We start from the raw sequence: 14,388 nt of genomic DNA, 5'->3' as shown, positions 1-14,388 counted from the left end.
TCATTCAGTATTTTCTTCTCATGCCGGAGGGGTATCTGTTTTGATTCATAAATCAATCCCATTTAAATCCCTTAAAACGGCATTGAATACTGAAGGACGGTGTATTGGTATATTAGTCTATATACAGAATTAAAATAATTTTGGTAGCTTTATATAAACCCCCTCCATATAAAGATACAATTATTTAAAAAAATCTTATACTTTACATTGGAGCCTCCTAAGACTCCAGTTTTGTTGATGGGAGATTTCAATAATTATTTCCATCCACATTGGGATAGACTACATATGGGTAACATCCCTGACTCGGCTCCTCTACGGGGATGGCTAGATTATTTTCAGAAATTGGGTATGTGGATATTTGGAGAGAGAGAAATCCTTCAATTAGACAATATTCATGCTACTCAGTGTCACACCATTCCTTGTCAAGGACTGACTTGGCAATTGGAACAGAATCTCTGAATCCGTTAATTCACAAAGTGAAATATTTACCCAGGAGAATCTCAGACCATTCTCCGATACGTGCGCAATTGAGAACAGGCGAATAGAGGGGGCAATGAAATGCCCATGCTGATTGAACCATATTGGCTAATGTTGGTGGGTAATTCTTTAAAAGAGGATCTGATAGAATTTTTGAATTAAACAAGGAATCAACATCAAAAATCAAGAGGAGTTGATTGAGAAATTTCATCTAAGCCCTAATCAGACATTACAATTGGAACAAATTAGACGCTCTATCATGAGTCACCTGAAAGACACCTCCCTAGAAATTACTGCTAATGACTTTGATTGCTTAGTGAGGGCCACGAGGACGTCATCATCTATTTTTATGCAATGAGGGATGTGATGTTGGGGGTAAATACTGAATTATCTTTCAAACACTGGGAGAAGCAATTTAATGATCAAGACATTGGAGTTAAGATAAGAGAAAGTTGGAGAAAAAACTATAAAGCAATAACTAATGAGATGTGGAGGGAAACCCAATTTAAGATCATTCATAAAGTCAGATCCACCTTTGATCTCCCCAAAACGTCCCTTAAACCTGATAGAATTCTGCGGATTTATTACATGGGCTTTGGCTGTGTCCAAGACTACGCATCTTCTGGGGGGCTACTCTAGATTGCATTAACCCCTTTATGACCTGGAACGTATTAGTACGCCCCAGGTCATCACCCCCAGTTCAGCGTGGGCTCCGGCGCTGAACCCGCACTGAACCGGGCACATGTCAGCTGATTTATACAGCTGACATGTGTCCGCAACAGCCAATGGGGGAATTGCGATCCACCCGCAGCTGTTAACAAGTTAAATGCTGCTGTCAATCTCTGACAGTGGCATTTAACATTGCCGCGCCGGAAGCACGGCATTAGCCCCGCCCATCGGTGACCCGGTCACATGATCTTGGGTCACCGATGGGTTGACATGACAACCCGGGGTCTGCAGCAGACCCCTGTGGTTGTCATGTCCTTATTGCTATGAGCACTGCCCCCATGGGTCGGCGGTCATAACAATTGACCATTTCTGCTGCATACAGGCGATCTGCTCACCGCCTGTATGCAGCAGAGGCAATTGGACAACTGTTGCTTTGAATCTCCCATGGAGACTATTGAAGAAAGCAAAAAGTGTAAAAAAATGTTTCTAAAAATATAAAAAAATAAAGCAAATATAAAAGTTTAAATCACCCCTCTTTCACCCCAATCAAAATAAAATAATAATAAAAAACCCACATACACATATTTGGTATTGCCGCATTCAAAATCGGAAGATCTATCAACATAAAAAAAGAATTAATCCGATTGGTAAACGGCGTAACGAGAAAAGAATTCTAAATGCAAGAATTACGTTTTTTTGGTCGTCGCAACATTGCAATAAAATGCAATAATGGGCGATTAAAATATAGGATCTACCCCAAAATAGTGTCAATAAAAACATCAGCTTGGCTCGCAAAAAATAAGCCATCACCTGGCCCCAGATCACAAAAATTGGCGACGCTACGGGTCTCGGAAAATGCCTTTTTTTTTCACCACTTAATAAAAAAGAACCTGTACATGTTTGGTATCTACGAACTCATAATAACCTTGAGAATAATAATTTCAGCTCAGTTTTAGCATTCAGTGAACGTGGTAAAAAAAACAACTGTAGAATTGCATTTATTTTGCAATATCACCGCATTTGGAATTTTTTTCCTGTTTCCCAGTACACAATATGATAAAACCAGTGATGTTGTTCAAAAGTACAACTTGTCCTACAAAAAATAAGCCCTCACATGGCCATATTGACCAAAAAATAAAAAAGCTATACCTCTGGGAACAAGGGGAGCAAAAAATGAAAATACAAAAACGGAAAATCCCAAGGTCCTTAAGGGGTTAAAGAAATGTGGAACTTTAAAACACAACTCCCTCTTATGATGAAATTGTTTCACTACTGGCCTAGAGATAAAATGAAAGAAGGAAGTTCTCCGGATAAGATGGCCCCATTATTATAGGTTTTGGTTCTATTGGCAAAGCGTATGTTACTAGGCTGCTGATTGGAACCTTCAATCCCGACTTTACAGGATTTCATCTCACAATTAAAAAATCTATTATATCTAGAAAGAATAGAAGCAGAAAAAATAAGAAACTCACGAGCAAATACTTTGTGAAATGGAAAAACTTTTATTGGAAAACACTGAAATCAAGAAGAAATCACATATTGTAACGCCGTTTGTTAACTCTGTTTGGTGTCACACTGAGAGATTGAGAGGGTCCCTAGGAAAACTCCTACAAGACCCAACAGATGATTCTGCAAATATTGTTTGATACATAAGAATCTATTGGGAAAAGTAATAGATATTAGAACATAATGAGAAACCAACTTGCATAAAGGTGTGAAATGGTTAGACAAAGATTAATAATCAATAGCATGTAGATCAGGGAAAGGAAGGAGGAGGAGAATAAGAACGAATTAGTAAGGAAGGATTGGTCTATGTCACAGCGTATGGCTGAAAGCTCAAGAATCAACAGCAAGACCCATCTGGATTGATTATTTCTTGTGTTTGGATGTGTTTTGAATTATCTTTACAAAAATACCAATAAAATATGTTTAAAAAATAATAATAATACTATGGGAGGCCATGAAGGCCTATGGTAGAGGAACACTTATAAGAGATATTATTAGATACAAAGCTAAAACTAAAGAATTCACACAAGATCTCCAAAATGGGGTACAACAGGCTGAGGTGCAATACACCCTAAACCCGTCAGATGGTAATGGGCGGGAGTAAGAGGCAGCTCAGAGATTATTTCATGATCATCTTATCTCTAAGGCAGAAAACAAGCAGTTCTTTACAAAGCAAAAATATTTTGAACAGGGGGAAAGTGTGGAGCATCTTCTTTATACCGTAGATAAATCACAGGAGGATCCATCTTATGTCACCGAAAATGAAGACACCATAACGGGAAACAATAATGTGCTAAATGCCTTTCATACTTACTATTCTAGTATTTATGAATCAAGATTTAGAGGAAATGAGGATGAACTTGGATTGTTTCTTGAGGATATAAAATTACCTAAGTTTAAAGAGGAAAGTAGCTCCTAGAAAACCCACTGACAATGCCTGATCTTGAGGATGCATTTCAGTCCACTACTAATGAAAAGGCACCGGCTCTGATGGACTGTCATGTGAATTTTTTTTAAAAATATAAGGATCTCCTAATCCCCAAACTATTAGATACTTTTAATGAAGCATTAGAATCGGGTCACATACCAAAATCTATGCTGTCATATCGTCCCATTTTTCTTCTATTGGTAGACACTAAAATTATTGCAAAGGCCCTGGCAAATAGATTATTTCACATTATTACAGAGATTATTCATCAGGATCAATCAGGCTTTATGCCAAACTGGTCCACAGCAAAGAATTTACAAAGGCCTTTTTTGAATATTCAGAAATCAGATGTAATAATAGGACATAAAGCTATTCTTTCTTTCTCTATGCAGCTAAAGCATTCGATGGCATAGAATGGATATACCTGTAGGAGGTTCTGAAAAGGTTTGGGGTGGGTTCCAAATTCCTATCATACATACAGGTTTTGTACTTGGGACCTCAGACTAAAATAAGAACTAACGGTCTCTTATCCGCTTCAATCACGTTGGGGAGGGGCACATGGCACGGATGCCCCGTCTCCCCTTCTTCTCGCGATGGCCATTGAACCTTTGGCCTATATGTTGAGTGCTAGTCCGGATATTGTAGGCTTTAAATATGGTAACTTAGATGAATGATTTTCACTCTATGCTGACGATTTACTGATATATATACAGTTGAAACCAGAAGTATACACTATATAAAAAGACACATATGCATACTTTTCTCAATATCTGACATTAGTGATGAGCGAGCATGCTTGTTTAACCCTTTAAACAACCACGCTCGGGTACTCGCAGAGTAGTTTCGGCGTGCTCGGCATTTCAGTTGAAGCAACTGCGTCTGCATGTGTCGCAGCTGTAACACAGCTGTGATATATGCAGGGATTGCCTGTTTGTTAGTCAATCCCTTCATGTGTCACACACGTATAAGAGCAGCGGATGATGGCGGAAGCAGGTAAGATTGTGTCAATATCCACTATGAAACGAGTACTGTATCAACATGGCCTGAAAGTCCACTCTGCCAGGAAGAAGCCTTTACTCCAAAAGAAACATAAAAAAGGAAGATTAATATTTGCAAGTGCACACAGGAATGCAGACCTTAATTTTTGGATATATGTCCTGTGTCTGATGAAACTAAAATTGAACTTTTTGGGCATAATGACCATTGTTGCGTTTGGAAGAAAAAGGAAGAAGCTTGGATGCCTAAGAATACCATCCCAACTGTGAAACACGGGGTGTCAGCATCATGTTGTGGGTTTGTTTTGCTGCAGGAGGGACTGGTGCACTTCACAAAATAGATGGCATCATGAGAAAAGAAGATTATGTGGCAATAATGAAGCAGCATCTGAAGACATCAGTCAGGAAGTTAAAGCTTGGGCGGAAATGGGTCTTCCAAATGGACAATGACCGAAAGCATACTGCCAAAATGATAACAAAGTGGCTGAAGGATAGCAAAGTCAATGTTTTGGAGTGGCCGACACAAAGCCCTGATCTCAATCCTATTGAAGATTTATGAGCAAAGCTGAAAAAGCAGGTGCGAGCAAAGGTGACCTATAAACCTGGATCAGTTACAGCAGTTTTGTCAGTAGGAATGGGCCCAAATTCCAACCAACTATTGTGAGAAGCTTGTGGAAGGATATCCCAAACTTTTGACCTAAGTCATTCAGTTTAAGAGCAATGGTACCAAATACTAATGAAATGTATGGAAACTTTTGACTTTGCAGTAAGTTATAAAAATTCCTTAAAACATTCTCGCTCTCTCATTCTGGCGTTTGGCAAATATTATAAATTATGGTAATCCTAATTGACCTACAAAGGGAAAGGTTTATTCTGATTTCATGTCAGATATTGAGAAAAACATGCATATGTGTCTTTTTATATAGTGTATGTAAACTTCTGGTTTCTACTGTAGGTGATATCCAGAAGTCTATTGATCCTATTCTGAACATTATTCGAGAGTTTGGTGAATGGTCAGGCCTGTCCATTAATTGGGATAAGTCGTTTATTCTACTATTTGATGATATCCCTAATTCGAGCATATTAGAACATACACGAATACAAACGGTTGAGAAATTCTAATACCGAGTATAAATATCACAAGAAGATCTCCGGATTACATTGCACTGAATCTATATCTTCTTCTGGAAAAGTATAAAAAGAAAATCGATGTGTGGTGGAGATTACCATTATCAGCTGTAGGAAGAGGGAACTTATTAAAAATTATATTGATGCCCCAACTCTTATACATTCTGCATAATGCCCCTATTTGGATCCATAATTCCCATTTTCAGAAAATTCATAGCAAGTTTCATTCTCTTATATGGAAAAAGAAATCGTCTAGGATAAAATGTGAATATCTACAAAGTGACAAGGAATCTGGTGGATTGGCGATTCCTAATGCACTATATATTATATTGCAACATTTGGGTGGGTGGCAAAGCGCTGCAAACCCAAATAGTATTAAGGGGTTAATTACCTTAAGAACACGGTGGAATATTCCTATTCATATAGTGGAACTGAATGACCTCGCACACAAGAAATCAATATACCCTACACTTGCTCTACAAGGTCTGGGATAGGGGTAAAGATATAATGGAAATAGGAGACTGCAATGAATCTACACCTATATGGTTTAATAATAAATATGCAGAGGTCTATAAATTAGAGGGATTTTGGAGTTGGGAGGATAAAGGAATATATACGATATAAAACATATTATCTGAAGGGATACTTAAGTGCTTTGATCAATTAAAGGGGGGATTTGGGTGACAAATAAACAAATCTATAAATATCTACAGTTTCGGCATTCATTTAATGCACAATCAAGATGGACGCCCTTTAGGGTAGAAAATAATACTTTTGTCTATTATAAAGAGGGTATATAAAGTAGATATTGAACCAGACTAAAAAAATGTCTATTAGGTATATTAGAGGATGATATCGAATTTGACCCAATTTCAATAGGGATTTCACATATTTTATTTCAAGCTGGAAAGCATAATTCATCCAAATGGATTAACCCCTCACCTCCAGAAATTAGTGAACTAAAAAATAGGATAAATAATATTATCAGATTAGAAAAAGGGGTATATAAACAATGAAACTCAATGAATACATTTGAGAAAATATGGGGTTTATGGTTGGATACACCTGGAATGCCATCAAGGGGGTTATTGTTGGAGAGACAATTTGACTTATGGGAGAAGGGGGTATTGGCGAAGTCTAATGTTTCATTGTAATGTGTACTGGAATTCCTTAACATGTGGTATGGGTAATATAGCACACCTATATGTGTATAGGATTATAATGTTTATTACAATATTATGGTTATATAATAGATTTCAAGACTGTGGAATGTTAATTGTAAGATATAGTAACTGCAAGTTATCAGATGGTAATGGACAAGCTGAAAGGATATATAGGAGAGATGCATGTATGTCATCCCTATGGTATGTTATTTTATTATTGTGTGTACTGGTTTCTTGTTTTGTCAAAAAAAAACTAAGGAAGAAAATCTCAATAAAAATATATTGGATTAAAAAAAAAGATTCGAAAAAAGGCTTCTACCCTGTGTGGGTTCTCTGGTGCCTAATCAAATGGGATTTCTGGTTAAAACATTTCCCACAATCTGAACATGAAAAAGGCTTCTCACCTGTGTGGGTTCTCTGGTGCTTAACCAAAGCTGATTTATAGTTAAAACATTTCCCACATTCTGAACATGAAAAGGGCTTCTCCCCTGTGTGGGTTCTCTGGTGCGTAACCAAAACTGATTTTTGGTTAAAACATTTCCCACATTCTGAACAGGAAAAGGGCTTCTCCCCTGTGTGAGTTCTCTTGTGACTATCAAGAATCATTTTACAATTAAAACATTTCCCACATTCTGAACAGGAAAAAGGCTTCTCACCTGTGTGGGTTCTCTGGTGCTTAATCAAACCTGATTTCTGGTTAAAACATTTCCCACATTCTGAACAGGAAAAGGGCTTCTCCCCTGTGTGAGATCTCTTGTGACTATCAAGAATCATTTTACAATTAAAACATTTCCCACATTCTGAACAGGAAAAAGGCTTCTCACCTGTGTGGGTTCTCTGGTGCTTAATCAAACCTGATTTCTGGTTAAAACATTTTCCACATTCTGAACAGGAAAAGGGCTTCTCCCCTGTGTGGGTTCTTTGGTGGCTATCAAGATGGTCTTTCCGGTTAAAACATTTCCCACATTCTGAACAAGAAAAAGGCTTCTCCCCTGTGTGAGTTCTCTTGTGTCTATTAAGAAACTTTTTACGACTAAAACATTTCCCACATTCTGAACATGAAAAAGGCTTCTCCCCTGTGTGGGTTCTCTGGTGATCAACAAAAACTGACTTCTGGTTAAAATATTTTCCACATTTGGAACAAAAAAATCTATTGTTCGCTGTGTGTATTTTTTGATGTTTTAGAATAGACTTTTCGAGGGTAAAACTATTTCCATTTTCTGAACTTGAAAATGATTTCTTTGCTTTAGGAGCAGTTCGTATTTTAATGCTTATTTTATTTTGATTTTCCTTAGTAGTCGGTAATGAATCAGAAGACAGGACCTGTTTCATAGGATCAGATGATTGATGTTTGCTGTGAAGGGATGATGGTGTATCTGGAGTAATGGCATTCACTTCAATTGTATCCTGTGGGATCTCAAGATCATCAGATTTAAAAATTGAAGATGTCAGCTGTCCCTCTGATCTCCTGGTACAGTCATCTGCCAAGAAAAAAACCCAATTATTAATTTTGAATAAAATATCCTTGAAATTTATATTTTTGAACATTTCTACTTAAAATGTCTAAACAAACAGATCACTGGGCTACATGCTAATCCAGGGAAATGAAGAGATATATGCTCAAGTTTGAAAATCTATTTTATGAGACACAAATCTAAAAAATAGAGGATTAAAAATATTTTAAATATTCCTCTATTTTTTAGATTTGTGTCTAATAAAATAGATTTTTAAACTTGAGCTTATATCTCTTCATTTCCCTGGATTAGCATGTAGCCCAGGGATCTGCTTGTTTAGATTGATTAAGAAGTGGTATGCAATCTTTATTTATTTTTCAGTGGGATTCTTGTGTTAATTGTGCTTAAAATGTCTGTAGAAATGGGAAGTTATTGACAGAATGACAGTTCACAGTCTAATAGAAAACCTCATAGGATGAACCAGTAGAGCGTGGTGTCCAACTGTTTGTTCATTCTGCCTCCAAAATATGGAATAAGAAGCCATCAAACAATGTTATGTAGGGAAAAATGATACAAATAAAAACTTCTACTCATCCCACAAAAAACAAGTCCCCACTCAGGTCCATCATCTGTCAGTGGAAAAACAGAGGTTTCCACATTATTAGTGGCTCAAAGGCTCTTGAGAATCAACATGGCTTCCATAAACCAATCCAGCAATATCTGCTTTTCCGAAGTCAAATCTCCCCCTCGCTTCTGAGCTTTGCAGTGCGCCCAAACCACATTTAGCATCTATGTATTTCACATTACTATAGTGAGAAGAACCCACTTAATTTAAGGTGTGTGTCTCCTGGAGCACAATCTGGGCACTATGTGTTGGATAATAAAATGGCCAATCTGTAATTTTTACTCTCCAACATCCAGGACTAATTTTCGGAAAGTGCCTATGTAGTCAAAATAGTCACTACTCCTATAGATTAATTCACTGAGAGTTGTAATTTCCAAAATGAAGTCACTTTATGGGGAATTCTACTGCCCTGGTTTTCTGACATTTTGTCATATTAGGGCTTCTGCAAATGGTGGGTCCCATCTCCTCTGGGATCTGATCCTGTGAATCTGCTTCTGTCACCAGGAGCCGCCTTATTCATTCTGCAGGCAGCGCTGGTGATGGGAGTAATTAGAGTATGGGGCTCGGGGGCTCTTGGCAATCTAAACTATAGTAAGGGACAATATTTTCTGTCAGATTAGTTTCAAGAAGAAATATTAGACATTCAAAGAGAACTTTTTATAATACTGCAGAGATGAGGCGTCTTAAATTTAGATCTCGGGCATTTGGAAGAGGTAATGGAGACCTTTTTGAAAGACTACCAGGGAGTTACAGAGTCACATAAATGAGGAAAGCCGATCCCACTACAATGAAACTATCATACAGAATGAACCTGTAAAAAAAAAGAAACAATATAAAAACATGTAACATCCCCAACAACGTATGTATGAAGGGAGAAATCCAACACTAAACTGGAGTGGCACTCATTTATGGTGGACCATTGGAGCTACTATGAATCCTGACCAGAAGAGTAGAGAAAGTATTAGTGCCCCCATTTCAGGAGAGATTGTGCAGTAATCTGAATTTCTTAGGATGAAAACATAATGGAATTTATGACGTGGAGTGAATCCATGAAACCAGGGCTGGAGCCAACACATCTCCTGCAGGCGTGAATAAATGTATATTACAGCCATCAGCCACACACAGCTTAGAGAGATATCATGGCACAGATGTAATGTTTTCTGTATAGTTTATCACAATCCTGTTTGAATTTAGTTGGTTTTAAAATAAAATGAACAGTCAGGATAAAGGGAAACTCTGTTGTTATTGTACAGAAATTCACACTTGGCCTCACTGCAAATTTAATGTCGATCATAAAAGTGAAGGTTGGCCAGAAAGACTGGACCTGGTCTTGTAGGGACCATATGAGCACATTCAGCAAAACAGAAGGGAGAGAAGGTAGATTCATCCAATAATATATCAGGGATCTAGGAAGTCAACAGCATCATTACCCTCCGCTTTCTCTTACAGGCCCATCAGAATTTTTCTTCAAGCGATTTTCTAACTTGTCAGCACATTCTACGCAAACTGTCATTTGGCTTTGTAGTTTACAGATCTGGGCAAGTAATGGTCAGCATCATCTAATCTCAGGGGGTAGGTGGATCCTCCAGGTTGTAAATTCTATAGAAAAGGGCTTTCATAATTTCCCAAAGTAATCTGAACATTTTCAGACGGAGGAGAATGTTGTGGTCTAGAGGCAAAATTGTGATACAGCTGGACTACACCACCTATAAAGCAGCCACAGCCGGTGACTGAGAAGAATATGTGACTTCTGTGCATTTAGTGGTTACTACTCACCTGGGTAGTCATATGTAGGAATCTCCTCTTTACACCGCTCATCACCCCTCACATATGTCTCTGTAATATTACTATGGGTCAGATCTTCACCCTGAAACAAATATTATAAAAGTCAAAGACAGATGGAGAAGTCACATCTATGATCAGCTCTAATCCGGTCATCTCCACAGTTCTCATTACACAAATATAAAACATAATAATGGTGGATAAAACAAGACTGAATACAAGACCTTCACAGCAGTCTACATATCATAGGGGAGATCTCATGACACCTTCTCTTCATCTACCTGATGATCCTGAGGAACATTGGGATCTTCTTGTTTACAGTCCTGTGGAAGAAGAGGACGGGGACATCTCTCTGGTGTTGTCCTCTTACTGGATAGATCTGGAAGAAACACATACAGGGACTGAATTCATTCTTTACATACAGATAATTATAGGCCGTGTGTATTTAGTCCTGTCTCTTACCTGGTGATGTGAGGGGCTGGGGAACCTCCATCATGAAGTCCCTGTACAGATCTTTGTGTCCTTCTAAATACTCCCACTCCTCCATGGAGAAATAGACAGCAACATCCTGACACCTTATAGGAACCTGACACATACAATGATACCATCATCCCCTCGATCCCTTCATAGCGTTACTGTATAATGTCCCTGCATTCCCAGCAGTGTCACCTCTCCAGTCAGCAGCTCAATCATCTTGTAGGCGAGTTCTAGGATCTTCTGGTCATTGATGTCCTCATGTATCAGGGGGTGATGTGGAGGCCCCGTGATTAATCTCTGATTATGGAGAGACACATTAATAAATCTCACTACAGACATTACCAGAGTCCTCACCTCTCCAGTTCTGTCTATCTGTTATTCCCATAGATAAGAATGATGTAATGTGACGTCATCAGAATCTCTCACCTCTCCAGTAACCCGGAAGAGGATCTCTAGGGTGAGGTGTAATATCCTCTCCACCATCTTGTCTCTATCCATATCCATCTTTGATGAGTAAATCAGGAAAATGTTCATATATAGAAGATCTTCACTGAGAGGATCCGATATTGTAGAGACCTGAATGAGAAGAAGATAAGTTGATGGAACATCATAAAAATCCTGTGTAATAATATATCTATTGGAGATAATGAGAGGAAACATATAAGGAGATTTATTATTTCACATCATTTAGTTTTTTACTTTACATCTAGTAATAAAACCTTTATATTTTAGGCCACAGACAACAAGCAGTTTCTTCCTCGGAGTCAGCAGCTGAAGGCTAAGTGCCCACGTTGCGGACCTGAAGCATATTTTTTACGCTTCTCCCTGGCGGGAAAATCGCATGCGGATTTTACATGCATTTTTCCCGCCAGGTAGAAGCGTTTGTGAGGCGTCTTTGCATGCATTTCCGCATGCGGGTTATCAAGCACTTCTCCAAGTGATTTTAGCATCACTTGGAAAAGTGCTTGACAACTTGTTCACACTATATAAATCCATGCAACCGGCATGGATTTATATAGTGTGACCAAGTAATAGTTAAAAAAAAAAGAATCAGAATGGTAAAAAATAAAAAAAATAAAGTTTATACTCACTTTCCGATGCATTCTCTGCCCCGTCCGGAGTCTTGAGCGGCTCATGCTGTTGTGTGCAGGACCTGCGGTGACGTCATTGAGTCATGTGATGGGTCACATGACTCAATGACGTGGCAGGTCCTTCACACAACAGCGCGACGGCGGGAAAACACCGGGAAGACATCAGAAGATAAGTATAAACTTTATTTTTTCTTTTTTTTACAGGTTCTTTGGTACCCAGGTCTGGATGAGAGTCTCCTCTCATCCAGACTTGGGTACCATCCGCACATTGATTCCGCTGCCCTTCCGCAAAATTAATGAACATGCTGCGGATTTTTGACCGCAGCATATACGCTGCGGAAAAAATCCGCAGCATGGGCATTGACATTGCGGAATGCCATTGGGGACCATGGAGTGCGGATATACATGCGTTTTACAAGCGGTTACGCTGCGGAAATTCCGCAGCATATACGCCTGTAATACGCAACGTGGGCACGCAGCCGAATACGTTTCTCATAGACTCATCTTCAATAAAGCTAATTCTCGTCGCATTTTCTGACACTGGAATGGAGAATAACCTCGGCATTCAATGGTTCAATTTTTTTAATGCAGTCCAAAAACAAAAGTTAGCGTTTAGGTCGATCTGACCTTCATCAGTAACTGTTGGAAATAGCACAAAGAACAAAACAATAAATAGAAGAATAATAATAAATAATAAAATTAAAAAAGCATATACAAATGGATCATTGCGCAATAACATGATAATATCTCTTGTTTAACCTGAACAATAAACATGCTGTCAAACAGTGCATAATATTTCATCAAACCCCATTAATACGGATACAACATCATAGTATAGAGCAAGTATATATAAAAATTGAAGCGAGCTGACACCTACTAGACTGCTGGATGGTATTCAAAGGTAGGAATTCAAAAGTGTGGAGATATGGTGACACTGGTTGCTTGGGTCTGCAGAAAAGAGCAGAGAGTGGCAGACTCACAGTTATCAGCTGAGAGGTACTGTGGAGGCAGAGATAGACAGAATAGAGCTGGATGTAGCATACCTGTGACCCCTAGTTCCTGGTTATAAGGTGGTACTGCACGTAGTGGCTTAGAGGAACGCGGTGTCCACCGCTAGTTCCTGGTACTGTGCGCATTTTCAGGGGTAGGATGGTTTCTAAAGGTGGGGGGCGGGAATAGTGAGGGCGGCTGACCAATCGCGGCCAATCCCGCAGTGCTGTGTAGTGTGAACTCCGGAAGTGCACGTGTGACGTCACCGGAAGTGACACGCTGCTCCCAGGAAGCTGTGCGTTCCACAGGCCGGTGTAAATGCGTTCCAGTGAGCTGGAATATTGAGTGCCAGGGAGAGAGAACGTGCGTTACACCAATATAGAGCCCCCAATGGGCATGAGCCAGAGCCTTTGTTGGAGTTGAGAAGGATCCAGGAGAGGGGACAAGAGTGTCCAGAGAGGAATAATCTGCAATAAAGAAGACAATATATGAGTAGGATATGGAGATCAAAACATGTATATTATTGACCTATTCAAATTGAAGACCACATTTAAAAACGTAAAATACATTTCAACATGGGGTCACAAGTTTCTCTATACCAATTGTTCATTGAGAACCAAACTCCAAACATAAAAAAACCTTATATAAAAAGCCAGTAGGTCACAGTCCCTATTAAGGTCTTTCGGCTCTAAGGACTGTAATTCATGAATCCAGAAGGCTTCTCTACGTTTGAGAAGGCTCACTTGGTCGCCCCCTCCGACGTGGTGTCAAAACTTGTTCCAATACCTGGTATTTGAATTGAGAAATACTATGTCCTGCCATGATAAAGTGTTGGGGAATGGGTAACATTAGGTTTTTGCACAGAATTGTGGACTTGTGCTTTGAATCCATTTTGGGATTCTGGAAGAACCGTTGTTTAGGACCTTGGTGCGCTGTGCCCAAATCGGCACATACCAGAGAGTCTCTAATATTGGTTGCTCTCTTAAAACACGGTAGTAAGGGGGTTGTTGGAACGCAAGGATCGTGGGATAGCTGGTTTGTAAGATGTTCCAGTGTTTCCTAATGGTTTTATGTAAGATGTAGGCGAAGGGGTGTAACGTGTG

The 14,388-nt window shown here is 39.0% G+C and overlaps 1 protein-coding gene across 1 annotated transcript; it reads right to left on the bottom strand.

The window, feature by feature from the left end:
- Positions 1-7,002: 7,002 nt before the first annotated feature.
- Positions 7,003-13,751, bottom strand: LOC141182595 (uncharacterized). The gene is made up of 8 exons (XM_073660752.1): positions 13,339-13,751; positions 13,173-13,243; positions 11,631-11,780; positions 11,397-11,501; positions 11,190-11,313; positions 11,009-11,106; positions 10,722-10,812; positions 7,003-8,347 (listed from the first exon to the last, which is right to left on the bottom strand). The coding sequence occupies exons 3-8, from the start codon at positions 11,736-11,738 to the stop codon at positions 7,182-7,184; spliced, it is 1,692 nt and encodes a 563-aa protein (XP_073516853.1). The 5' UTR covers positions 11,739-11,780; positions 13,173-13,243; positions 13,339-13,751; the 3' UTR covers positions 7,003-7,181.
- Positions 13,752-14,388: the final 637 nt, after the last annotated feature.

Source organism: Phyllobates terribilis, unplaced genomic scaffold (genome assembly GCF_046119375.1).
Source record: "Phyllobates terribilis strain yellow unplaced genomic scaffold, ASM4611937v1 Scaffold_35__1_contigs__length_13245226, whole genome shotgun sequence".
NCBI classification, from domain to species: domain Eukaryota; kingdom Metazoa; phylum Chordata; class Amphibia; order Anura; family Dendrobatidae; genus Phyllobates; species Phyllobates terribilis.
Note: the sequence above shows the minus strand (reverse complement) of the source record. Positions and strands in the feature narration are given on the sequence as shown.

What these genes read in the sequence shown, in the direction of transcription:
- LOC141182595 (XM_073660752.1), bottom strand. Translation starts at nt 11,738, where the DNA reads ATGAACATTTTCCTGATTTACTCATCAAAGATGGATATGGATAGAGAC. An exon ending in ATGTTCCTCAGGATCATCAG is followed by an intron (nt 10,813 to 11,008) that starts GTAGATGAAGAG and finishes TATTTGTTTCAG; the next exon opens with GGTGAAGATCTGACCCATAG. An exon ending in TCCTACATATGACTACCCAG is followed by an intron (nt 8,348 to 10,721) that starts GTGAGTAGTAAC and finishes TTTTCTTGGCAG; the next exon opens with ATGACTGTACCAGGAGATCA.